Source organism: Genypterus blacodes, unplaced genomic scaffold (assembly GCF_046128005.1).
Source record: "Genypterus blacodes isolate CSIRO-AG114 ecotype Tasmania unplaced genomic scaffold, CSIRO-AGI_Gbla_v1 ptg000029l_1, whole genome shotgun sequence".
Lineage (NCBI taxonomy): Eukaryota > Metazoa > Chordata > Actinopteri > Ophidiiformes > Ophidiidae > Genypterus > Genypterus blacodes.
Window position 1 is genome coordinate 5,005,251 of NW_027466842.1, and position 24,750 is coordinate 5,030,000.

General features: G+C 44.4%; 3 protein-coding genes and 3 non-coding genes across 14 annotated transcripts in view; 3 read left to right on the forward strand and 3 right to left on the reverse strand.

Annotated features, from left to right (window-relative positions):
- Positions 1-62: 62 nt before the first annotated feature.
- snorc (secondary ossification center associated regulator of chondrocyte maturation) lies at positions 63-5,310 on the reverse strand. Its single transcript, XM_076144568.1, has 3 exons — positions 4,438-5,310; positions 910-1,080; positions 63-792 (listed from the first exon to the last, which is right to left on the reverse strand). Exons 1-3 carry the CDS (start codon positions 4,739-4,741, stop codon positions 683-685), a joined length of 585 nt encoding a protein of 194 aa, XP_076000683.1. The 5' UTR covers positions 4,742-5,310; the 3' UTR covers positions 63-682.
- A 372-nt stretch (positions 5,311-5,682) lies between these two features.
- gigyf2 (GRB10 interacting GYF protein 2) lies at positions 5,683-19,699 on the reverse strand. 9 transcript variants are annotated; one of them, XM_076144577.1, is made up of 29 exons: positions 19,615-19,699; positions 17,149-17,200; positions 16,820-16,982; positions 16,589-16,684; positions 16,211-16,319; positions 15,422-15,527; positions 15,286-15,326; positions 15,166-15,204; positions 14,928-15,029; positions 13,808-14,019; positions 13,541-13,691; positions 13,173-13,421; positions 12,889-13,061; positions 12,627-12,783; positions 12,351-12,517; positions 11,874-11,968; positions 11,572-11,700; positions 11,310-11,440; positions 11,123-11,223; positions 10,687-10,827; positions 10,427-10,585; positions 10,071-10,319; positions 9,870-9,992; positions 9,518-9,769; positions 9,140-9,342; positions 8,848-8,999; positions 8,558-8,748; positions 7,816-7,957; positions 5,683-7,725 (listed from the first exon to the last, which is right to left on the reverse strand). In XM_076144577.1, the coding sequence occupies exons 2-29, from the start codon at positions 17,184-17,186 to the stop codon at positions 7,658-7,660; spliced, it is 3,939 nt and encodes a 1,312-aa protein (XP_076000692.1). In that variant the 5' UTR covers positions 17,187-17,200; positions 19,615-19,699; the 3' UTR covers positions 5,683-7,657. The 9 variants fall into 9 exon arrangements, with proteins under 9 accessions (XP_076000692.1, XP_076000693.1, XP_076000690.1 ...); XM_076144578.1 differs by having other exon boundaries at positions 9,539-9,769; positions 13,541-13,688; positions 14,853-15,029; XM_076144575.1 differs by having other exon boundaries at positions 13,541-13,688; positions 14,853-15,029.
- Positions 19,700-20,117: 418 nt separating this feature from the next.
- trnap-agg (transfer RNA proline (anticodon AGG)) lies at positions 20,118-20,189 on the forward strand. Its single transcript has one exon. It is a non-coding gene; the product is annotated as a tRNA-Pro (tRNA).
- Positions 20,190-20,468: 279 nt separating this feature from the next.
- On the reverse strand, positions 20,469-20,540 carry trnaw-cca (transfer RNA tryptophan (anticodon CCA)). The gene has a single exon. It is a non-coding gene; the product is annotated as a tRNA-Trp (tRNA).
- Positions 20,541-21,079: 539 nt separating this feature from the next.
- Positions 21,080-21,151, forward strand: trnag-ucc (transfer RNA glycine (anticodon UCC)). Its single transcript has one exon. It is a non-coding gene; the product is annotated as a tRNA-Gly (tRNA).
- Positions 21,152-22,484: 1,333 nt separating this feature from the next.
- kncn (kinocilin) overlaps positions 22,485-24,750 on the forward strand; it is a 4,121-nt gene continuing 1,855 nt past the window's right edge. The window contains exons 1-3 of the mRNA XM_076144765.1: positions 22,485-22,632; positions 24,330-24,404; positions 24,523-24,591. Of these exons, the coding sequence (XP_076000880.1) occupies positions 22,485-22,632; positions 24,330-24,404; positions 24,523-24,591 (292 nt within the window). The remainder of the gene's footprint in view (positions 22,633-24,329; positions 24,405-24,522; positions 24,592-24,750) is intronic.

Below are 24,750 nucleotides of genomic sequence, written 5' to 3' on the forward strand. Positions count from 1 at the left end.
CTTTTCCGATTCCTTTTTTGGTCCCCCACAAATGTTTGTACAAATGGCACAAAACACCAAGGCCGTATTTGTGTCAGATTTATTCTTTAGAAAGGTAAACTCATTGTGAAACGGTCAGAGGGTCTGTGTAAACCAGGAATACACCACAATTACATAAATCTGAAATATCTCTCAGGTTGAATTTTTAGAAATACACCAACAAAATGAGTACAAAGAGGTCCAGTCTCCCACGTACACACACACACAAACACACACACACACACACACACACATACACACACACACTTCATGTAGAAATAAAAGCAAACACACGCAGGATAATTCACAACAAATTCCTCAGACAACAAATAAGAGAAATAGGACAAAATCAAAGTAAGGAAAGCTTAACAAAATTAAATGGACATGCTACCATTTCCACTGGAAGAGCCAGCCAGTTTCTAACATTGAGCCCTAAGATATAAGTAGACAAGTGTGAGCAACAATTACGCGTTTACGGGGTTTAATTGTGTCTCAGTCGAGGGACCTGCCACATTTTTTCAAAAGTAACAGCGGAAATGAAGAGCGAATGCATGACACAGCGAGAGGAATAAAAAAAGGCAATGAGACACGGAAGGTGAGAGAAGCAGAAAATACACATGCATACACACACACATGCAATCACACAAAATGGGGAGTGTACACTCTAGGAGGCGGTGAACTTCCTGAGTGTGATAACGATGAGAGCGAGGAGGACAGATGCTCCCAAGAAGACGGCGATGACGATGGCTGTGATGGCACCAGGCCCTAGGACACCTGCAGGAACACACACACACACACACACACACAGAGACACGCAGATACAGGTTTAACGTCATTTGAATAATTAACTGGCACATTCGTTGAATATTCAAGCATCAGGCTCACGACTACCTTCCTCCTCGTCTATGGTGTGGGTGTGTGTGCTGTCCTCATAGTCAAAGGTGAAGGATTGCTCCGTCATATCCTGGAAAGGGTCTTTGGTGGTCACGTCGAAGGGTCCACCACCTGACACAGTGTCCTGGTTGTCCCCTTGGAGAGTAGGAACAGGGTCCGCAACGGTCTCTGACGACCCACAGAGAAACAAACATGTTCGTTGATCTGGACCTTTCACAAACGGCCAAAGGCTCAAGAATCATGGAGCTCCTTATGGAATCTGTGTGTTCTGTGGCGGAGGGGAGGGGGGCTTCACTTTGAGGGCCGTGGCTTTTGCTAATGGTCGCGTTTGCACAGCGAGGCCTTGAGGATGCAGCGCTACACGCACACGTCGAGGCTTTGATGACTCTTAACAGCCTCCCTCTGTCTCCGGTGTAACGGCTCAGGCTGGGATACAAGAGCGTCTTTGTCGCGGATGAACGCAATGTCAAAGTTTGAGCTGCAGGTTCCTTCAGCTCTCAACATCTCCTTTTTTCTTTTCTACACTAGACGCCTCTATAAAAGTGGAAAAAGTACACAAATATTTGCAGCGACACGTACCAAAGTGTCCAAGGTACAAGTACAGGTCAGTGGAGGAAATAGGAAGGAAGGAAGGAAAATAAGGGTAGACAGAATGAAAGGAGGGATGAAAGGAAAGATGGATCGAAAGAGAGATGAGAATGAGGGAATGTAGACAGGGAAGTGTGGATAAAAGGATGGATGGGACAGGATGAAAGAATTAAGAGAAGGAGGGGAAATAAGGGTGGGAGGAATGATGGGATGAGTGTATAAAAGGATAGACTGAATGAAAGTTGGACTAAAAGGGAGGATGGGCAGGATGAAAGGAAAGAAGGTAGGACTAGTTCAGGCAAGGAATGAGGAAATAAGGTAGGGAAGGATAGGAACGAGGAAGAAAGGACGGAAAAGGAAGAAACCTGTCAGATGATATTTTATTTTGAAATATGTCAGAGTAAAACTGTAACACCTCACAGGAAGCTGAAGCAAAGCAGCAGCATTGTCTCTCCTTTGACCGCCTCGTCTCTCTCTTTCCTCTCTCGGTCCCCAAATTAGTGTTTAGGACAGAACAAACAAGGCCGGCGTCTCACCCATCCCCCCCCCATCATTCCCACTCGGAAAACCATCCTCATCTTTCCCCTTAATTGAACAGCTGTGCCACTTTTCTTTTGAAATCCAAGGGAACAGGGGAAAACTTGATCCCGAGCCCCCTCAGGAAAACAAACTTTCTCTCACACAAGCCCACCCATTCACCTGCTTGCCCGTCCGCTCAGCCTTCCCTTGCTCCTCGCATACCAACAAAACCGTACACTAAACATATTTACACTCAGCTTATTTAACGTGTGCGCCCTTGCATGTTTACTTTATAGCCTTCTGACGCCCTCGGTAAACTCCCTCACCCTCTCCTGTCTCTATCCGTCCTCCTCCATTCTCAAAGACCCATCCTTGTCTCTGCGTGGAAATCAAAAGCCACTTTTCTGGTCAAATTCTGAGATTTTACATCATCCTCGCCCCCCCGGCCTTTACATTCCCCCCCCCCCTCTCTTTGGCACTTCTTGATGCTTGGTGTGAGTGTTTTGATGCTCCCGTGTTGATCCTGCAGCTTCCTGTCCTGGAGCTGGCGGGCCTGCGCGGAGGCCCGGGCCCCAGGCCAGCACGGCCATCAATGAGGCCTTCAGCCCAGGGCACAAAAGGCAGTTTGTGCGGTCGTGGAGGGCGGCGAGCTGCGACCAGTAACAACCAGCCCAACCAGGCCTGAGCAGCCAGACAGCCAGCCAGCGAGCCAGTCAGGCAAAGGCTGTATGTCAAACAAACTTGTTTATTAAATAGTCCCTGTGTGTGTAAAAGCTTCTACCGTCTGCATGATTTAATGAAAAGACAGTAAATAATAACGTGGTGGAGGAGGAGTTTGCGTGTGATGTCTGCTGATGGACTTGGACACACACTCGAGTCTGGAGGTCTTATTTTGGTAGAACAAGTAGGAAAAACAGGCCTGAACTCTAAGATTACATCTCTCTCAACTACCTAATGTAGTTTCTTAAGGTCTCTGTAAGTCAATAAACCATGACCAGTGGAAACAATATTGAAATTATGTTTTTAAAATCACAAATCTGACGTTTTTCCAGCAACTTAGTTTTACTGCAGCAATCTGCCTCATTGCCTCTGCCAATGTTACGATTTGAGTCCCATTTGTTTGTTTGTTTGCTGTTAATTCTAAAAATCTAGGTTTTCAGGCCAGTTTATTATAGAACACACAGCTTTGGTGGAGGCTTAAGTGTCTGATCACATAAGTAGACCAGATATTTAACAAAGTTATGGAGAAAAATAACAGCAGGAGCACTGAAGAGCTCTGAAAAGTAGTAAACGCTGATTTTATTGAGGAAACCTGATGATGACGTGAAACTGCGTCATCCCTCTGACACAATTCTTCTCTGCCCACTCGCCAATCAGCTGACCCTCCCATCTCACAGACACCACACCTATCCAGGCTCATTAAGAGCATGGCAGACTGTAAGGAAGGATGATTTCACATAATAATAACACAGAAGGCCATTTGTTTGGGGCTCAGGCTTCTCCAGTCAGGATTTCACACCGGCAGGAGAGATGACAAAGCGTGCAAACGGGTATGTGTGAAAAGCCTTCAGCCTGCCAACAACTCAGCCCAAACATGACATCGGTGGCGTCTGCGTCCTTACTTCACCCTCATCTTTCCATGATTTAAAAAAAAGCACAAGGGGGCACAAGCCATCTTGGTTTTCCTGCTGATGGAAAATTCAAAGTGCATCGTCAAAAAAACTTGTTTATGCTAAACTGCACAGATCAAAAGCTGGATCAGAGCCCAAGATCAGTTTGGGAAGATGTAGGGATAGAAAGCTTCACATTTGGGTTAACGAGCCTTGTTGTTATTACGGTAGGCTTTATGTCTCCTGTGAAGGTTAAAGGTCACCTCTGCCTTAACCTCTCTGGGCCTGAAAGCTGCTCTGCTACGCTGCTCCTCCTTTCCCCAAACTTTTCCTCAAACTAATTAGAAAGGTGTCACAGACTCCATATCTGACAATATTTTACCTCTGAATCCCCCAAAACATTCAAACCCAAACAAACGGAAAAGTTCTAATTTCAGACAAACTGAGAACATAGCGAGGGCCTTGAGTGAGCGACTGAGTCATCATGTGTGTCAAAGAGAAGCTTTCAGAGCCGCTGGCTGCAACAATTACATCATTTAGATGAGACTCTCACATCCAGGCCTGCGTGTGCGTGTGTGTGTGTGTGTGTGTGTGTGTGTGGAACAGAGCAAGAGAATGACACGTATACACACCTCAGGCTTCATCCAGGGGAGCAGAAATACTGATATGACCTATTATACCCTTACACATTAGAGGTTATTAGAGATGTTAAAGGATCTCAAAATTTCTCGAGATGATCTCACATCTAAATGCTCTCAGCAAAAATTACTTCAAGCCTTCTAAATCAAGTAAGAACACTGAGGTTTACCTGTGTGTACGGAGGCTACCAAGAGGCCGAGGAACACCAGGAGGAGGAACCTGCAGATGCAGCTGCCGCTGTGAACCATGGTACCTTGGAGGGACGAGCCTGAGCGAGCGAAACGTGTCTGAAACTCCACGGGCAACGACTTCTCAAGAAGTACTGACCCTGAGAGAGGAGGAAGAGGAGAACGCAGGAGGGAGGAAGGCAGGTAGCTGTGGGGTGAGAGAAGGGGTGGGACTAGGTGTGCGGGGAAAGTGTCAGGACAGTGTGGACTTTGTGAGGACATCACTACAGGGTCCACCCACTCCATACTCCTCTGACCACAGGTTTGGGTGGGGCGGGGGTGGGGGTTGGGGCAAACATTTGTTAACCGCTGACCTTGGTCAGGTCAAGTCACAAAGGTCTTGGTCGGGGGCATTCCTCTAAAATACGAAGAGGCAAACTGTCAGAATGTAACGTCTAGAGTGGGCTCGGATGAAGAAAGTTTCTCCTGAAGGTGGTGAGGGTTCAGTGTGTTGCTAAAGGACACTTTGGCAGGTCAGATGGAAGCCACAGCTGGAGCTTCGAGTTAAAGGCTTTAGGTGAGGAACAGCCTCCTTACTCACTGTCAGTGTTCTCCAAGGTTGCAGGTAAAAGCATCAGCTAAGAGGTTAAAGCACTTGCCTCTCTCAAGCTGCTGTGAACAGATTTTGATAAAATGTTATAGAGAGGTGGAGCACAAGAACCACTTATATTTAGGTGGCAATCTAATTTATAGTATTGATATTTCTTAAATCCACATCCTTGTTCTCCATTACTGTTCTCCATCAGCATCAGCACGCAGTCGTCTCCACTTCACACTATATCCAATGCATTCTACACAATCATATTGACTTTCAATTCCAATCCAATTCCCGGATCTCAGGTGCTTGTGATGAAGATTCAGGGTCTCCTGTTGTTCATGTTACCTTTTCACTATGAAGACTAGAGGGAAATCAGAACAGATACCAATAAGACCAATCTTCCATGAATAACATAACATACTTAGCTGATATGCCTAACTATGATTAACTTGATACAATTGCTGATAAAATTCACGTTCTTCTGTATGCTTGTTGAAATGATGACTATTGGAGGTTTGTTTGGGGTGATTTGGCGACCCCTTGAGGTGATTATGGAACATGTCACGTACGTTTTCATCTGGTGAAACTGAATGAATTCGCTTGGATTTCTGCCAATGAACTCGAAAAATAAATAGTAAATGAAAGCAAATCCTAAACATGTCGACGTCTTTAATTTATTTAAATAGAAAATAGTTGTACACCGAATTTGTGGAAATTACACTTTCATTTAAAAACCGAATTGCTATCTATTTTGTTCTTATCGATCTAAACGTCTACATGGCGATAAAAAAAAACGTAAATTATATATTAAGTATACTGAACAGAGCCAGACCATTTTTGTACAGCCGTTTCAAAATTGAAACTGTGTTGTAACATCACATTCAACCTCATTAAGTTTTTAGCAGTTATAAGTTTGTGACAAATCACACCGCGCGTTGATTTAGAAACTAAAATATTATTGGAGGCAGATCTTGTTCAACCATGGCAGAGGCATTGGTATAAAGCCATGACTCGTCTTTGTCAACATACATACAGTATGGTTGAGCTTCTTTACTTCCTGAGGTCTTAACAGTGAGAGAAAACACAACCGGCTGCTTGGCTCTTTTCTGCTCTGAACCTCAATGAATTGCTTTGAGGCTTTTATTTTATGTAAGGGAAAATTTGTTTAACCAGGCTGCATGCAAGTCATGTGCAGCATCAACTGAAAAATGCATGAGTAGCAGCAACCAACAGAGACGTGGAGAGAGAGAGACCCAATGATCCTTCCAAGAAAAGTCCCTCAAGGTCCCAGGTCCCCAGCGAATGTCTCCCAATTGCCTCTTAGTTGGGTCATTAAGGAGGTTCTTCAGACTTGAGGGGGAAGTTGTAAGGACTTAATTAAAATGTCTGGAAGAAAACCTCTGGGTAACCTGGGTTAGGTCTTGAAGGAAAGTTGTTGCAATTCAATTACTCTGATTACTCATAGAAGCTGCTACAATTTCAGTCTCTGTGTGTGTGTGTGTGTGTGTGTGTGTGTGTGTGTGTGTGTGTGTGTGTGTGTGTGTGTGTGTGTGTGTGTGTGTGCGCGCGCGCGTCTACCAACCACAGCCTAGTGCAACTTAATTTAGTGCTGGAATGAAAAAGTTATGAGCAGATACGCACTAAAGATCAGTGTATTTGTCATACTCTAATATTAAAGTTGTATTTGTTTCATTATGGATCCTCCTGGTGACACACAGCCAATAGTTTTTGGAATAAAAATCAGTCATATGGACGATGATTCCCGCAAAGCCCATAAAAGTACATTCACTGCTAGCGAGATTCCAAAACTGCGTCCGAGTGGCTGCAATGAATTCTACACGTTTCTTTCTGAGTTGTTCAGACAGAGCTGTGAACAGCCTGCACATAAGACCGTTTATTTCATACTGCAATAAAAAAAGTATGACTCCAGCAGTTCATTTTCATATATTATAATACAGATGCAGAATTGAAAGTTTATTCTTTAAACAGCCTAGTATTTTACAAGAAATAGATAACTACTTGGAACTTTTGACATGTCCTTAAAACAGGACATACGTGGGCACGAATCCTTGGGTCCTACTTTGCCATAATCGTTATCCATGAACACCCAGCAGAAAACGGGGAGGGGGAGAGAGAGAAAAATGGAATTTAAGTGTCGGGGGGCGGGGGAGAAGTTTCAATAAATTAAAAAAAATGGTTATAATCTCTGCAACCTTTCCCGTAAACCTCCACCCCCACCATATATCCACACTTCAAAATCCAGCTTTTGCAGACCAACTTTTTTTGGACCTCGCCATCGCTATTAATTGCTACGACGATGGACGTTGAGCAAAAGCCCTTTCCAGAAAAGAGATGGTTTGGTGATCCCTCGCTCGCCCCGGTCGGGATGTTTCACTGGCCATTTTGTTTGTCAGTTTACTTCTTAGGGGGTTTTTGTTGGATGCCAAAGTGAAGTTGCAATTTGGAATTACTGGAGGTAATAAATGGGACCCGGAAAAAAAAGTGGGATGAAAGACACGGATGCAGTGGGTGGGGGGGCCAAGATTGGGGGAGGGGGGGCACTGGGTAAAAACGCTGCTGTTCAAATTGGATACAGTCAGTGGGTTGCGCTCGGCTGCAGTCCCTTAAAAGTCCTCCAAAGTCTCAATCTCTCCCATATTCAACCTCTCGGACGCTGCATTCACAGAAAAACCTGAAAAAGATAAGACAAATACGCATTGAAGAAAAAGTGATTTAGCAGAGAAAGGTGCGTTCAGGTACCGCCGTCCTCTCGCCGCCTCACCTAGAAGGCTGGGGTCTGCTCGGACCATCTTCTGCTTTTTCTTCTTTTTCCCTGAGGTGACGGTCTCGAAGCGCTGCTGCTGACTGCTCGTGTGGTTGGACTGATAGAGCGACGACGATCCTGTCCCGCCCCAAACAGAATCCTGCGCGAGACAAGACACGTGGAGTTACCACCATTAAACGGCTGTTACGGCTGAGCGCCACAAACAAACAAGGGCACAAATGTTGCCCACTCATGGCAGCGACTCACAGGTGTGATCATTTACACTAATTAAGCCGCCCTCGTTAATGACCACACCTGTTCTTGATAAGTCTAACTGCAGCGATGAGGGAGGGGCCAAATTAATCTAGCATAATGTGCAGGAGTATCAAAGCCTGAGCATGGAGCGCCCCCTGGTGGCAGGCCAGGTGACATTGGAAAAGTCTGCAGAGAAACAAATAAATGTGTTTCTTCTTTTGTAAGTTAAGTTATTAGTGTTATTATTATTGAAAATAGTCATCCCGCATGGCTCCAATCTGTTGTAGCTTGTTGCTGAGGTGCAACTTGGTTTGCTTGGGTGGCGAGTTTAAGAACCAGAGTTGTAAATCTACAAATTGTTATTTTTAAAACCCAAAAAGTACACATTTGTATTTCACAGTTAGATTTTAACAACGCCGGCTTCAGTTCTTGTTTATTCAAAGTCACATGGAGCGTGACGTTATGCTCCCACTGTATTCAGCCTTAACCCGTCTCCTCCCCTCACCTGCTGCTTGGGGGCTTGCTGTTGGTTCTGTGGCGCCTGTTTCTGTTGGTTTGCATTTTGTTTGGCACGACGTTCCAGGAACTGCTTGGCAAAGTCCTTGGCCTCGGGAGTGTCCCCCAGGTAGGCCCTGACGTAGTCGTGCACCTCGTACGGCGAGTCCACCTCTTTCAGGAAGGACGCAAATGTGGGCACTGAGAAGGAAACGAATGGAAAATTATTTAAGCTTGCCGACAGCTTCTAGAGACGGCAAATCGACAGTTGTGGGTCAAGTGCCCTGAGGCAAAACCTACCGTCCAGATTGTTGGCCGTGTTGAGGGTGTGCAGGGTTTGCTCACACCACTGCATGAAGCCGTCCTGCTGGCTCTTATTAACCCCTTGAAACAACTTTAGCAGCTTCTCCTCCTCTTCTGCCTTCTTGTTGGCCCGTCCGCTCAAAGAGTTACTTTAAGTGCACATAAAAATGCCGGATGAAGATTAAAAAAAAGGATCCAAGTACTACCCACCCATATGTTCAATATGGTAAGTCATGCTTCTTCGTTTTCTGTTTTGGCTTTCTAATTACATCCAATCCAGCTCATGTACCTGAGGTTGGAGTTGCCCTTGTTGTTCTTCTGAGCATTGGCTTTCTTGGCCGGGGGAGGTTGCTGGACAGCCTCCTTAACAGCCTCGTCCCAGAAGCCCATGTTAGAGTTGTGAGTGTCTCCCCAGATGCTGCTCGAGTCCAGAGTCCAATTCGCGCAAGTGCTGCTGTTGACAGACCCCCACACCGAGTTGCTCAGGCTTGTCTATTGAGAGAGAAAGTGAAACTTCAGAGCGGCCCTAATGTCTAAGATAAAACTCTATATCTATCCAACTATCTATACATTTTCTTCTGTGTTCTTGCAGGGTTTACTTATGTTCAGTAAAAAGAGCACGACATCAAAAGAAGAGGAAATAAATTGAAATAAAGTGGTAACTTGCAGTGGCATGCAGGTCGCGTACAGCTTTGTTTTGGTTGCGGGTCTGCGGGCTGACAGCGGGATGTGGCTGCTGGTCCTTCCGCTGTGTCATTTGCTGCGCTTCCTCTCTCTGGATTTCCAACAAGGACTTTGTTACAGGCGGCTGCTTGGCCATGTTGCCCCAACCGGACAGCTTGGTGTGCGGCTGCTGGGCCTGTTGCAGGGCCTGCTGCTGCTGCTGGAGCTTCACGAGCTCCTGCTGCTGACGTCGCTGCTACAGGATCACGAAAGGAGGAGAATGAGTAAAAAGGCATAAATGTAACCAAACAACCAGCCTGATACAGAAGAGGAAGACTACTGCTCGTTGGCCTCACCTCCTCCTGTGACTCTCTTTCTCTCTCCTCCTCCAGTTTCTGGATCTCTGTAAGTGATAGGGCGTTCTGTGTCTGGCTAATGGAGTTGGTTGACTGCTGTCCCCATTTTGAAGACGATGGAAGCTAAAGAACAAAATAAGCCATAATGTTGACTCTACATAAATATACTCTCCACTTTTCTGGCTAATCCTCTTCCCTTACCTTCATTTGTGCGAGTTGCTGCTGCTGTTGTTGCTGCTGAAGTCGCCTTAGGGCCTCTTGTTGTTGCTGCCTCTGTCTCTGCAGCTCCTGCTGCCGTTGGGCCTCCTGCTCTCTCCGTTTCTGCTCCTCCAGTTGTTGTTGTGCGAGAGTGGCCGCTGCAGCAGCAGCTGCTGCCTCTTCCACTGCCCGCTTCTCTTCCTCCCGTCGCCTCAATACTTCAAGCTCCTCCTGCTTTCTACGCTCCTCTTCCTGCAGAGCGGGCTCCCATTAATACTACTCATTGCATTTTTAAAGGAGAGGAACATTCCCAAGTCCATTAAGGAGGCACTCTTAATGAACATATGTTGGTAGCTTACCTGTTTGCGGAGGAACTCTTCCCGTTTCTTCCTCTCTTCTTCCTCCCTTCGCTTCTCCTCTAATCTGCGGAGAACTTCCTCCTGAGCCAGTCTCTCCTCCTCTTCTTTCTGCCTGCGCTGTGCCTCTTCTTGCTCTCGCTGCCTCCTCAATGCCTCCTCCTAAAGATTTACACACCGGGTCAGGCAAATCTCCAGAAACTACGATCGCACAAAGCAGCAGCTCAACCTTTAAAAGAGCTTCAGAATGCCACTGTCCAAACCTGCTTCTGCCGTGCCAGCACCTCTTCCTCCAAGCGCTTGCGTTCCTCCTCTTGTCGAGCCCTCAGGGCCTCCTCCAGTCGTTTCCTCTCCTCTTCCTCCCTCTTGGCCCTAATTTCTGCATCACGCCTTTCAAGCTCCAACTGATGAGTGACAGAATAAAAAGCTTTATTGTCAAGTAGAAATTAAAATAACCAATCAAAACAAATAACAATCAAATTTGTTTTTAATTAGCTGAACAATCATCAATGCACAATGATTATGGTGACGTAAAGGTAATGTACTTAGATGAGCCTGATTCCATGTATTAATGTTTGCAAAGTTGAATGCATTTATTATACAAATGATTAGCTTTGAGTAATGTTCTTTATATCCTGTTAAAATTGAATCTTGCCATGGAAGACGAGCAAACAAATGGGTAAACAGAATAATTGTTACCTTTGCAGACTTGGCCTTTTCTAACTGTTGCATTTGTTCAATGGTTGGAGCCTGTGCCATGGAGTCTATAGGTAAATCCCATACGCTGCTGCCATCCCATGCTGTGGAGAATAACAGAGAATTAGGCTTTACACATGGGGGGCATTCTGACAGTTCACAGAAACAAACTGCAGGACGTTAGACTCACTGTTTGGAGCAGCTTGCTGGAGGTTTGGTGTGCAGGAAGCCTGAGAGGATGGGTTCTGCATTTCCCACACAGAGCCAGAGTCTGGTACAGACACAGAGCGGGTAACAGGAGGTAGGAGGCTCTCAGAAGTTCTGTACAAACACACATGAGTAAATTACATCGTGTTCTCATGATGTCAATGCAGACTTAATACTGAAGAGACTAAATCTAGGCAAGTACAAAAGGGTCAAGGGGCATCACAGACTGAGTTTGTGTCACCAACCTCATCTTGAGTGCCTGGTATTGCTGTAGAAGCAGATTGATCTGCTGTTGCTGCTGCTGTTGCTGTTGAAGCGGAGCTGAGCTGAGTGCAGCAGCTTTCTGCTGGGCCAAGGCCTGTGCATACTGCTGCCTGCACGGTGGAAGAGAAAATCAGAAGAGAAGCACAATTCCAACAGAGATGGATACATAAATGATACATATTACATGTGATGAAATCTTTCCTTCACATTTCCATTATGACATAAGGGCAATCATGCTAAAACTACAGATAGGATCAGGTGTCAAGAGCCGAGATTGACGTACCTGAGGAGGTATTGGTACTGGAGCTGCTGTAACTGGTAGAGGTTGAGAGCAGTGAGCTCCTGCTGCCTCTTTAGCCTCTCTTGATCTCCATCTCCCTGCATAACGTGAAGAACATTAGGTTTGCATTACTCCTGCAGCATTCATTTCAGGTAGCAAGAAAATGTATGTTTGTAAGGTTGTCTGCTACTTTTGTTTATAGTAAAACAAATATCATAGGAAAAGACTGAGAACACAGTTAAGTCTGTGAGAAACGTGCAGGGGAAGATACAGAAGACTAATTTCATTTCAGAAAAAACATAAAAACCCCTGAGGCTCGACAGATGACTGGCTATTATGCTTTGAATTAATAAGCCACGTACAATTCCTGACACAGCACACCACCTGGAGGTCAGAGCTAGTATTGATGATTGGTTCAAGGCTTTGGACACAAGGGTATGGTTGGAAAGGGAGCAGGCGTCTGTCAGTGCAAACACGTACCTGTAAAGGTGGAGGTGCAGGGCCGGGGGCAAATGGCACCCTTCCCCAAATCTTGATAATCTCTCCCAGGGGCTGGAATACGTCATCACAGCCCCGCTTTACTAAGAGAGACATTGTGAAGTAACCAGCCTGGAACCACTCGGTCATCTCCTGGTTACTGAATGGACCTGAGAGAGCACAAGTAGCAAAATCAAAACAAAATAAATCTCTAATATAAGCGTATAAACAAAAAGTCGTATTTGAGCCGTGAAATCTCGCTTCCTCTCGTAGCCTCACCCTGTATCTCCCCCTGTGGGTCTTTGTAGAACCACTTCAGAGCAGCTTCATGGGTGAGTGGCAGGCCTGCAGGTTTGGGCTTCTCTGTGGGCTTTGCCCCCAGCCTGTCATCGTCGACCGCGCCGTCCTGCAGGTACGCTACCATTTTCTCTGCCTCCTGGAAAAGACGACCAGTAGAGACATTGTTTAGTGGCTGTAAATGACTGCGGCACATTCGATTAGTTGGAAGCAATCTCGTAGCTAAGCAGCCTACTAACTTTACCTGCTCAAAGTGTTTCAGCCCCTCGTCTTCATCTGTGTCGGGTGGCAAAGTGCTGGGCCTGCCAATGGGTGCCATTATACTTGTGGGGAAAGACATGGGGTTGGGCATTGCCACATGAGCCTCCATGGCTTTATGCTGTGCTAGCTGGATGGCGGGTGATGGAGCAGACACCTCTGCAAGGGGCAGGAAAAGCAGGTATGGTGAATTTCTTCAAGATGATAAAAACAAACAAAAACTAACAAGGACAGGTTATCCGTCCTGGTATGGAAGAATCAAAACTCAACCTTTATGTGTAGCGACAATGTGGGTCATGGGTAGGGACTCCAGCATGCTGTTGGACATGGGGACGTGCAGGGGGGCTTTGCTCTTCTCGGGCTGTGGCCGCGGAGGTGATCGTCTCTCCGTCCGCTCGGCCGGCCTCTCAGACTCTTCTATTCTGTTAGGTTGGCTGTTCATCAACTTCTGCAGAGGAGCCTGAGGTTCCGGTGCCGGCGGAGCTGCGTGTAGAACCTCCTCCGACATTCTGTCCATCTCTGAAAAGGGGAACAGAGACCTTCAATTCCTTTTAGTTTGTCTCATCTTCTACCCAGGCCTGCCAAATAATATTCTAAGGAGACAAAATAAATGCACATAAACTATCCAAGTGACCAACCTTTGCTGTTGGCCTCTCTCTTGGCCTTTGTTTCTGTGTCTTTGGTCTCCTTGGCCGGACTGTCCTCCTCTTCCAGGCCTTCTTCACACTCCTCTAAGGGTTTGAAGTCTAGCTCCGCCTCCTCCAGGATGATTTCCTTGGAGGATTTCTGCTAATACAATTAAGTGCCCAGTTACAGAAACTACAAGGCCCTGGTATCCCCCCCTCCCCAATCAGCTGCTACAACCATGGTTTTCATTTGAGGGTTGATGTTGAAACATTTCCTACCTTGAGTGAGAGGAAGGCCCCTGATGAATCAAAGGTGCCGGCCTCCTCATCGGCATCCTCCAGACACCATTCTGGCAGGCTGTCCCTCTCGTCTTCAAGGCTGCCACTGCCTGACCGGGGCCTCCGATACCCACGTTCGTCCTCTCTTGCATCAAAGGGGAAACGGCGACGTTGATCTGGATGTTCCCGCCACCCAGCGGACCGAGGCCCATCTGGGATATACGCGGACAATTAGGAAGCAATCATAGGATGGGACTGTGTGACTATTGGGGTGGGTTTTTTTGTTTTTCTCCTCTCCCCCTCCTCGTGTACCCCTCTTTTTTTTCCACCCACCACAGCCTATGATGGGATCCATAGCTACCTGCACTGCTGTATGATGTCATCCTGAAAAAGGTGTACCTGGGAGATCATCAAACTGATATTATACAGAACTCTGCGTCATTCTACATAACCTTCGACGGCTGTGGCTTTCTGCTGCCCTGTTTGTCGCCCTACTGTCTTAATTAACTTGAACATTACATAGCCTGGTTCTCTTCAGGGATTATCCTTTCTCTCTCTCCAACTCTCTGCCTCTCTTCCCTGCTGTATCTTATCTATAAAAGTAAAATAATAATATGATAAAAATAAATAATCTGTATATGGTAATGTGCTACACACACAAACCAAATTCGCAGAAGTGGGATAATGTGGCCTCACTAGCTTTACTCTGACAATAACTATTTAGCTCTAACCACGCTGTTATAAACAACCCGAGTGTACAGGTCATCGGCCCAGGTCACTGTCCCCTCATCTCCTTATACATTTTGTCCACGTCACATTCCACATAAACATTTCATCTCCAAAATCCCATAACTGTATGCCAATTGTCATGTCACATGCTTTCTTCAATAAAAAAATAAAGGAAAAAAACATAGTGGACAAGCAACCCTCATAACACTATTCATCTGGACTGGAAACCTCCAGTGTATATTAAAAACTGGATGAACGATAAAAAGATTCCTTCAGCTCTTAAAATCAGATGTGATGTGATGAATGCAGTGCCCACCTGGGCTCGGGGGGCACCACCGGTCACCGTCCCGTCGATAACCCGCCAGGCGCCGGACCCCATCCTCATCCTCACCATTCTGATCATCACGAGTGGTGCGCCAGTTCTCACTCTCCGAACGTATGAAGTCATGCTTCCTCGGGAGGCCGGCGGCATTGTCCTCATAGTTCCCTCGGACTGCAACAACAGCGCGGGCAGAGGAGGTTGAAGGTGAAACCATCATCACTACTTACCAGGTAAGCAGTTAAGACAAAATCAGTTAAAACAATTCGGACTCCCTCAACATGCTGTAGATATCCAAAGGAACACTTACTGTGATTCATGGGAAAGTGTGCCGGAGCAGCCTCTGGTACTAAAGAGAGAGTGATGAGACAAGTTAGAGCACATGCCAGAGAGTTCAGTGTGTATTTGGGAAAAAAAATGTAACACCAACCTGGCTCTTTTCGACCCGGCTTTTCAAACCTTCTATCTCCCCTGGAAAATGACAACAAAACAATTCACTGAAATTCTAGCAAAAAACTATTTCATAATAATAATTTGTTGAGGGACCACAGCAGTGTTTTCCATACCTTTCTTCCCAGCTCTGGGAGCGGTGCATCTCCCTCGCTCCACGGCCAAACCCTTCCACATCATCAAAACTTCTTTGGTAAAACCCTCCGTCTCCTCTTCCACGGCCTAAGAGCAAACAAAGATTGGCTTTAACAAATCCAAAATATGGGACAATTTGTTCGGAGTGCTTCTGTGAGAAAATGGGCAGAGGGTCCAGAGGTCGGGAAATTCCACTCCGTTCAGCCTTCAACCATCATGAGGCTTTATATCAACATAGAAGGTAGTCAATAGATCTATTAAACAAAACTTACTCGCATACATCATCCACTGAGATCTCAGATTAAACTGACCACACACGTCAATATTTAACTCAATGTTTTGGTTTAGCAGTGGTTGAGTAATATTACCTCTAATGGATCAGCTGTAAAAATTTGATAAACGATAGCAATTTGAGTTTTGGGTGTGGTGAACGCTATAACAGTTTAGAGCAGGATTTAACATGTCCATAAGCACATTAATATGTATTGAAGCAGTTGGGGGGGGGGAACTCACGCTGTGTAAGCACAACACCTGCAGAGGGCTTATATTACACCCCTCGTCTCAAGCCGTGCCCAAATTGGTGGAATTCTTTTAAGGAATCTTAACCATCTGCAGTTGTTAGAAATTCTCAAATGTTGCAGACGGAACAGCTGAATATACCTGGAAAATGTTATCCACGTTGCTGCTGCCGTAGTGTAAATACCGCCCACAGTTCCTTATCTTTGAGAAGGATATACAACACAGCTGTAGAACTCTAATTACATTCTCACCTCTACCCCTTGAGGTACTTCGGCCTCTTGGTGCTCCAACTATCGGACCGCCGCCTCGCCCTGTCAGTCGGAGCACGGCTGCACTGTTTACAGACATGGAAAAATTTCTCTGCAAATAAAGACAGGGGGAGGGGAGCAAGGGGAATGAATAGCCAACTCTCAGCTTCTTCTGTGCACCTGTCCTGTAGTTTGATAGCCTATTTAGCGAAAGGTATGTATTACAAACTAAAGCAGGCTTTGTCAGAAAGGACAATAGTGGCCTGAGGGGCCCATTATGCTTATTTTGGGATTCTTCTGTTTAAGCTTTCTCTGAAATGACAGCTATTAATTCAAATTTGTTTGGGATGAATAGCGGCCTGGTATGATGTGTTTTATCACCTGTTCCTCCTCTGTAAAAGACACAAGGGCCAGAGGTGGCAAAGGCTCCTCTTGTAATATGGACAGGAACTCCTTATCTTGTAGGTCTATAGGGATCTGGTGGGCACAAGAAACAACCTGATGCATAAGTATGAAGATGGCCAATGCTTAGAAAGGATATGTTACGACAAATACAATGATGAAGAAGTGAAGCATGAATCTCAACATCTAAGATTCAGCCGTTACGCCTACCTTGTTATCCTTTACATAAAGTGCTAACATTTCTTCTCTTCCGTAGCGATAGTCTGCAAGTTTATACTTTGGCAATGCAGGTGAGAGAGGTGGAGAGGCAACAATGTTGCTGCTTCCGCCACCGCCGCCGCTGCCGCTGCCACCTCCAGACAGGGCGCGGAGCCTGCAGGAGGGAAACAAGAAAAGGTCTCGCAAAAGCTGAAGTGACACAGGAGACAAACCTAAAGCTGATGTGGCAATGCTCATGTCTCAACTTGTATCGTAAAGCTGAAGTAGGTCCCAGAGGAAACCACTTTCACACACCATAAACCACTTCACAGTTCACTCACCATTCTGGTCCAAAGTTAAGTGTCTGGGTTTCAGCCATTCTGCCTTGAAGTTCTACAAATAAAGAAAAGGGGGAAAGGAAGTATTGCTTAAAACACTGGTGTGACTACGGTACGATACTTCCAATGTATATTCAATGGTTTTTAAATGGGAGGTTTTCCCGATTTTCTGTTTCATGTTTTTAACTGTGATATCAGATAAGTCAACTCATGTGAACACATTTTGTGAAGGCAATTAATAGCATGTCATGTTGTATCTTTAATTTGCCTCGACGTGACAAGATTTTAAAAACAAGATCGTACAGCCTGATAATGCACTCCAAGCTCCAGAGGATATAGACCATCTCTGTCTCACACACAGCCAGTGTACTATTTCAAACTGCTAAAGCTATTTTCGGACATCTCCCAGCCTGGGAGGAGGGTCTCTTTCAGACACCTGTAATTGACAACAGGGTGGGCTGAACTTTAAAAAATAAAATAAAAAACTGAATGTGGACAGGTAAGTGTTTGTCATATTTGCCCCATTACTAAATCTCTTAATTTTACTCTCCTTTTTCCATTACATTTTCCACTACTTTATACAACACTAAGAATAAGAATAAGAATAAACAAATGAACTAATCTAAGGGACACAAACCTCCAGTCCAGGTCCACCTCAACACATAAGAGAAATACTGCCACAGATTATGCAGATCTATTAAATGTAGAAATAAAGTAGTCTTCCTTTATAAACACCCATCCAGTAAAAAAGTGTAAAGGATTCCACATTTATATGCTTATCAATATACAAGCGCCAAAGATGAACTAGACAATTAGTAATGATTTGTTCTAGAATTGTAATAGAGTGTAATAGCAATGTATACCTATGACATCAATGCTGCAACTTTGTTAGATTGGATGGCATCAGTGTTTTAGGTGTCATTAATGTTGTAACGTTGTCAATTTGATGACATCACTATTGTCTATTGCAATTAAACATTTTAAAAGGAAAGTTACCTAGTCGAAGCAAGACGAAATGCCACTGCGTTTAGTCACAAAACGGTGCTAAGCTGATTTAACGTTACGCTAGAACTTGTCTGAACCGCGTGTCTCTGCATGGCGACAGACTACCGACAAATAGAGCGAATCACAAAGTATCTCAATAAGTTAACATTTACACAGACGTCAAAAACATCGATTTCTAGAATAGAGATAAGATTTTAGAGTGAATTAAGTAAATCAAAAGATAACCATTTCACGTCACGGGGAACTCAAAATATATCGGACACAAAAGGGGGGCACGAGAAGTGCACTGGCAACACACTCCGACCAGATGGAGAGACGAGAAGCCACGTGTAAGTTTACAAATCAATAAATACACCATCACACTCAAGCTAACTGCAGTATTAGCAAGTCCCATTCAAGCCAAGTCACTCTTACCAAAACACGAATCCAACCTGCAATTATTTAAGACTTTTAGCACTAAGCACAGTGCTAAATTTGTCAACTACGCCAACGTGCCACCAAAAACGCGAGCCCTGTCAGTTAGTTAACTTTAAGCCACAGTTAAGTTTTTGATATGGGAGATGGCTAAAGAAGCGGAAACATGACTGGTCACTAACTTCACACTAACGTGTCCCGATAGGTGCAGCGTGAAGCATTTACACAAACACTCGAACATGATGTCCAGAACTCACAACATACACGCCACATGTAGTCACACCGAGTCGGCAATATAATGATGTTAATCATATCAAAGATAGTTGCTTGGTTAACTTATATTCGCTAGGGTAGATTGCAATTATCGACGTTTAGCGTGGGAATATTGCGTAGAAAGTCACGTTAGCCAAACAGCGAAGGGTAGCTAATGTAGGTTTTAAATCAAAAGAATAATAACTTGCGTGAAACAGTCGTAGCTGTCACAAGTTAGCATGTTTAGTAAATGTTTTAAGTTGACGATAGAGTTAAAGTTAAATACCACACCAGGATATTCTCACTAGACAACGGTGGTCGCTAAATGCAGTTCACCAACAAGCTAGCCAGCAGCGATATATCTACTCGTGGTATGCACTTAATATACGCAAAACAATGCATGTATCGGGGACTTATATGTGGGAGTAATAGTAACATGTCGTATGTTTAATACACACAAATGTAACACTGTCCTGGCATAAATTAGTCTAATCTCTGACCTCAACACTTCAAGTTAGCAAGCACTATTAGCATGCTAACAGGCTAACTAGCTAGACACTTGCGGCCTTCTGAGCAGCCCCGCTAACAACGTTTCCTGTTCGGAACGTCCCACACTTTACACCACTCCAACCCGTAACGCAAGACACGGGGGGTCGGTGCTGCGAGGCCAAGCAGCAATGGTGGTGTAACAACAGTCCCAGGTAGCCCCGGCTAGTCAGAATATGGCTCTATTGAATGGCGCTTAACCCAAATGTCCAAGATTTTCCTCGCTAGTGTATCAAACTTTGGCTGTCTTACCTCTGCTTGTTGTGACAGCACAAGGTTTGTATGCGAGTTGTGTCTCTCTCTTCGTTTTCCACAAGATGGCTGAGTATGGGTCACATGACAGATAACACCCGTATGTCGAGGAAAGAGCTGCTGACTGGTACTATTACACACATAATAATGACATTATATAAATATAATTCCATAATCCCTGAAAAATTATATTCCAACACCACATTCATCACAACCATGCTGTTTATATATTGTCCCATTCTACAATTATTCCCTGCCCCCTCATCAATCTGATATTGTTTCTACTACATTTGTAGATTATTGTTGGAATAATAGTGCTTACAATCATACTGTGAGGCGAAGTTATTTATGCAGTGGCATCACTTCATTTGGTTTTACTAGCAGAGGGCCCACATCACACACACCAAACACACGTGAGAGTAAACGCAAACAGTAATGCTTGAGCTGGAGGGTGCGTTTGAGCTGAGGATTGTGAATGCTTTTGGGCAGCAAATGGTCATCGCGGCTCGTTGGTCTAGGGGTATGATTCTCGCTTAGGGTGCGAGAGGTCCCGGGTTCAAATCCCGGACGAGCCCACTTTTGCAACTATTATGATTTTCTGCCTTTATAACTCTTGTCCAGTGCCCCACATATTAATTCTTATGTGAAAAGAATTGTGCAAAGAATCATAAAACGGTAAACATCATGTTATCTTGGTTTTTCTTGGTTTCTTCTCTCACAATGTGTTTGTGGTAAATTTCGGTGCATCGTTGTGTAATTGTTTTGTTGTACTTGCACGATTTAAAAATTGCAAGGCGAGGCAGCCCCTCGCTTTTATCCTCCTTATTTGCGTAAAACAAAATTGGACAAAACTTTGACCCCGACGTGATTTGAACACGCAACCTTCTGATCTGGAGTCAGACGCGCTACCGTTGCGCCACGAGGTCTGAACAGTGTATGAAGCCAGTAAAGTATATAAACGGCCATAAACGGCCATATGTGCTTCTGTGTTATAACACGTTTATGCGAAATGTTTTCACTGAACAATGCCGTGAGACCAATCATTTCTTAAGACAGGATTCACCTCGATCAACGCGCAGAATGGCGCAGTTAATACTGGTTACTGAGGCCGGTTACCTCAGTGGGGCTTATAACGCCAAGGGCGCTTGTTTCATCCCCGTACGGGCCCATGCAATTTTAAAAATCTATTCTTTATATCTACTTTCTAAATAATTTCACGACACCAATCTTAAGGTAGCTTGACCTGCTATTTTTCTTTATACATTATGGGTTGGCACCACTTATTTAGATGGTAGATGATCGTAGGTCTATATGTGTGACAATTGAATGAAAAGCGAGTTATTAGTTAAGGGGAGCCAGATTTCAGATCGAGATGTCTCAAAGTTTTCAAAGACCCTCGCAGCGTGTCGAGGCCGTTGTACTTTTTGGAAGAAGATGTTACGCAATCCAAGCCGCTATTCACATGGCGTTGGTGGTATAGTGGTTAGCATAGCTGCCTTCCAAGCAGTTGACCCGGGTTCGATTCCCGGCCAACGCATCGTTTTTTTCATCTTGTCGATTTTTCTTTCCTTGCACTTCTTTCAAAGCGTGATGCAGTTTTATTCGACAAAATTAAAAGTTAGTACATCAGTCATATAGTTGATATACCTGAACAGAATCTTTATAGGTAAGAAATGGTTGGCTTTTAAAGCAATTTCTCCTTCCTTTTGAGCAACCAAAATCCTTTTGAGGCTCATTAGTCTCATAGTGACTGAATACATCTGTGTCATTAAGCAACAGTGGTAGAGACAATCTAATGAGCTGGCACTCATTACCCCACACTGATAGCCAGCAGTGTGATTGTAGTCATTATACTGTATGTGACTGTGATTATGGTAATTATATAATGTCAGCATATACTGTATGTGAGCATTAGTTATGATAATGACCTCAGTCCGTAATCAATTTATTCTCATACCTTGTCATTGTTTTTTTTCTTTCCAGATGGGAAAGCCATACATGTCTGTTTATGTCTGTTTGTATATTAGTGTAGACATATGAACTACAAAGTAAGATGGAGCAGGTTTACTCCTTGAACAGGAAATGTGCTGCTGTTTCTCCTCTACCCAATAACTTCATTTGTTATCCTATTCGCAGGTATTAATCCTAACCCTCTTTTCCCCTCTGTTGCCATGGATATGCGATTCCTATGGCAACTGCAGGCCTTTGTGGATGGCCTCCGGCCCCCTCTGTAGAGGACTCTCAACCTTTCATTACACATTCCCTTCAAACTGACAAAGAAATCACAGAAGTAGCACATACTCTAACTATTGCTCCTTGTCTTTGTTAGTGTTACTCTGTTCTTCTGCCCTTTTCGTCATATTTGTCATGTTATTGTCCTACATTATAATGCGCTGCATATGTAAGTTATTTCCCTCTGGATAATAAACTTTTAACTTAGCTTATCTTATTTTACCCTGTCTTATACAATGTGTATTTGATACTGTATGCAGTTTTCAGTGTTGGTAGGGAGAGAGCAGGTCAGTCGTGATCAGATTTGACGTGTGCATATTGTTGTCATAAGAGTCAGTGCAGCGGGTGTTCTAATTTTCTGTGGTAATGGAAACCAGAGCGTCATCTTTAAAGATGCATGAGAAGTCTTAAGCAGCAGTGAATAGAGAACGGGGATGGCGGGTCTGGCAGAGAAAGTGTTTCTGTGTCAGCGACAGTGAAAAAAAGGGAGGGGCTGCAAGCTCGTGCACAACTAAGTTGCTGGTGGAAGTGAGGGCCCAAGTTGAAGTGCTTGTCTACACGTGTCTGCTTCTGTCACTGTCTTGTGTGAGTGGGACTGGGCCAGCACCTTGACAGGTGGGGGGGCCACCACCTGCTGAATGACCCCCGTCAGTGTGGGGGAGTATCATGGGCTGCGAGTGGGTGCGGCCCTGGTCAGCATCGTGGCCGGCTGCATCATCATTGGGGTGTCCAGGGAGTGTGATGCTGATGCTGTGGGAGGTATCTTCCTGGGAGCAGGAGGACTTGGTGAGTGTGACATTCTGTTAATATAAAGACAACTGTACTGTATCAGTAAATTAAGGAAAGGATGAACAATTTTTAAAGATTATTGTCTATCGTAGTAGCTTTTCCTCTAATGTGATACTTAAGAATTTGAAGCACTGATTCCTGGTCAATCGTTATGGTCGATTTGCTATGTTTTGAATTATAAATTATCCCGTGTCATACTCATGTCCACATATCCACATACTGGCAATTTTATTCTCAAAAACACAGCTGACATGTGGCTGCTGACATTTTCCATGTGATCATTTGATACAACAGTGTAACTGAAACCAGCTGATAGCCTGAGTAGCATTGCACCTCCAAGATTAAGGACTGCTTTAAGTGCCTCAGTGGAGACTGAGAGCAAAGGCCAAGGCTTCTAATCTAAGATCAGCATCCATTCTAATTAGCATGAAATATAATCTCACTGATTATTCTATCACCTTTCAATAATTGATTCGTCTTTCTGCACAAGAATTTGGCAAATCACAACCATGCACAACAGTTTGATGAAACGTTTACTGTGGCTGTACTTGTGCAGCTAAGTAGCATCTAATTATGTGTTTGGTGCCATGGTGCTCCCTCCAACACATAGGATGACTAATGAGCATGAACAGAATGTTCTCGACAGAATCTTTTCGCTCCCTCTACAGTTTCATGACATTTTAGGCAGAGGCATGCATCACAGACACCCCCAGGACCTGCCACGATTTAATGGCAGCTCTTCTGGCTTATAAGGGAAATCAATAACTGTGCCGAATTGGAGCAAAGTGCCACTGAGAGCCCCACAAGCCCTTCGGTTCTGATATTACTTGGTAGTTCAAGTAGAACAGGGGGAAGCATCACATAACAGACTCAAAACAGGATCTAGAGGCTATGGCTGTGCGGCTACAGCTTGGGAATTATTGGACCATTAATATTTCATAAAAAACACTTGGTCACAGTGGCAACTAGTATGTGAAGTTTATACAGAAAAGGGAAGAGAACCTCACTACTTTCTTCCTGTAATAATAATAATAACCTCAATTTCTGCTTTAATTCCACCTCAAATGTGATTTGGGATTCAGTTTCTGAGTTGTGAGGAGCTCCAAAAACCTCTCTAAAAACCTGAGTATGCGTCAATTCACAGTGAAACAAGCTAACTACCCTCACAAGGAGTGGGTGTATTCTCAGAACGCTGCTGCATGACTCAGATTTCCCAAAGACCACCTGGGTATCTGACTGGTTCACCTTACATGTAGAGAAGGGAGCATCATGGTTTTGAAGCTGCTTTGCTGCCTTTGGACCTGCATAGCTTGCAGGCATTGAGGGAACAACAAAGGCAGGGTAGTGGTCTCTCGTAGGAAGTTTGATATCAAGTAAATCAACAGTAGAATGGTTTAACAAGAAGACAGTTTGTGCTTAGGAATGGTTAAATTCAGACGTTTACCTAATGGAAATACTGTTCATGCAAGAAATCCTGGAAATGTTGAACTCAAACATAAAGCGTAAATATATCTTCACAGCCCACGATTATCCATATTACCACTACAATCAGTCAACAGATGCCAGGCATTCCAAATTTAAAGAGACAAATTCGTAGTAAGCTGAACTATAGTAGAAACAGTGATTTATATTTTTTAAAGTAGAAAAAGTTTTAAATGTCATTCATCACATGTATTTTACATTGTCCTTTCTAGGCCTGCTCATATCTATCTACCCCTTCATAAAGGCCTGGCTCAACATCAACAACATCCTTCCAATTCCAGCATTTGGTAAATCATTTTGATTTCAACTCGAAAAAAGGTTTCATCGCTTGCGCAATACTGTTAAGAGATAAGAGCCACTCCGCTCCAGTTTTACAGATCAAATTTAACTGACTTTACTTTTCAGCAAACTTTAGAGTCCATCCAGCACCTGCCAATCCCTCACCGGAACAACCCGAGACAGTGAGACGAGAAGGTGAGTGTGAAGGAGCATTTTACTAAATGTTCCAGGGGACACACAGCCAAGAAAACAAAGCTAATGGGAAACAGAATAATGGTCGTATTCAGTTAACTAAGAAGTCCATGTTGGTTATTTGTCGACAACGGATCGATCTCATCCTCTTTCCTGTGCTGA

Excerpts from the sequence above, each read along its gene's own strand:
- snorc (XM_076144568.1), bottom strand. The coding sequence starts at position 4,741 with ATGGAGTGGGTGGACCCTGTAGTGATGTCCTCACAAAGTCCACACTGT. Across the intron at positions 1,081-4,437 it reads GGTAGCCTCCGTACACACAG|AGACCGTTGCGGACCCTGTT; the intron begins GTAAACCTCAGT and ends GTGGGTCGTCAG. Across the intron at positions 793-909 it reads CACCATAGACGAGGAGGAAG|GTGTCCTAGGGCCTGGTGCC; the intron begins GTAGTCGTGAGC and ends GTGTTCCTGCAG.
- gigyf2 (XM_076144569.1), bottom strand. The coding sequence starts at position 17,186 with ATGGCTGAAACCCAGACACTTAACTTTGGACCAGAATG. Across the intron at positions 11,224-11,309 it reads CCAGCAAGCTGCTCCAAACA|CATGGGATGGCAGCAGCGTA; the intron begins GTGAGTCTAACG and ends TATTCTCCACAG. Across the intron at positions 10,828-11,122 it reads AAAAGGCCAAGTCTGCAAAG|TTGGAGCTTGAAAGGCGTGA; the intron begins GTAACAATTATT and ends GTCACTCATCAG.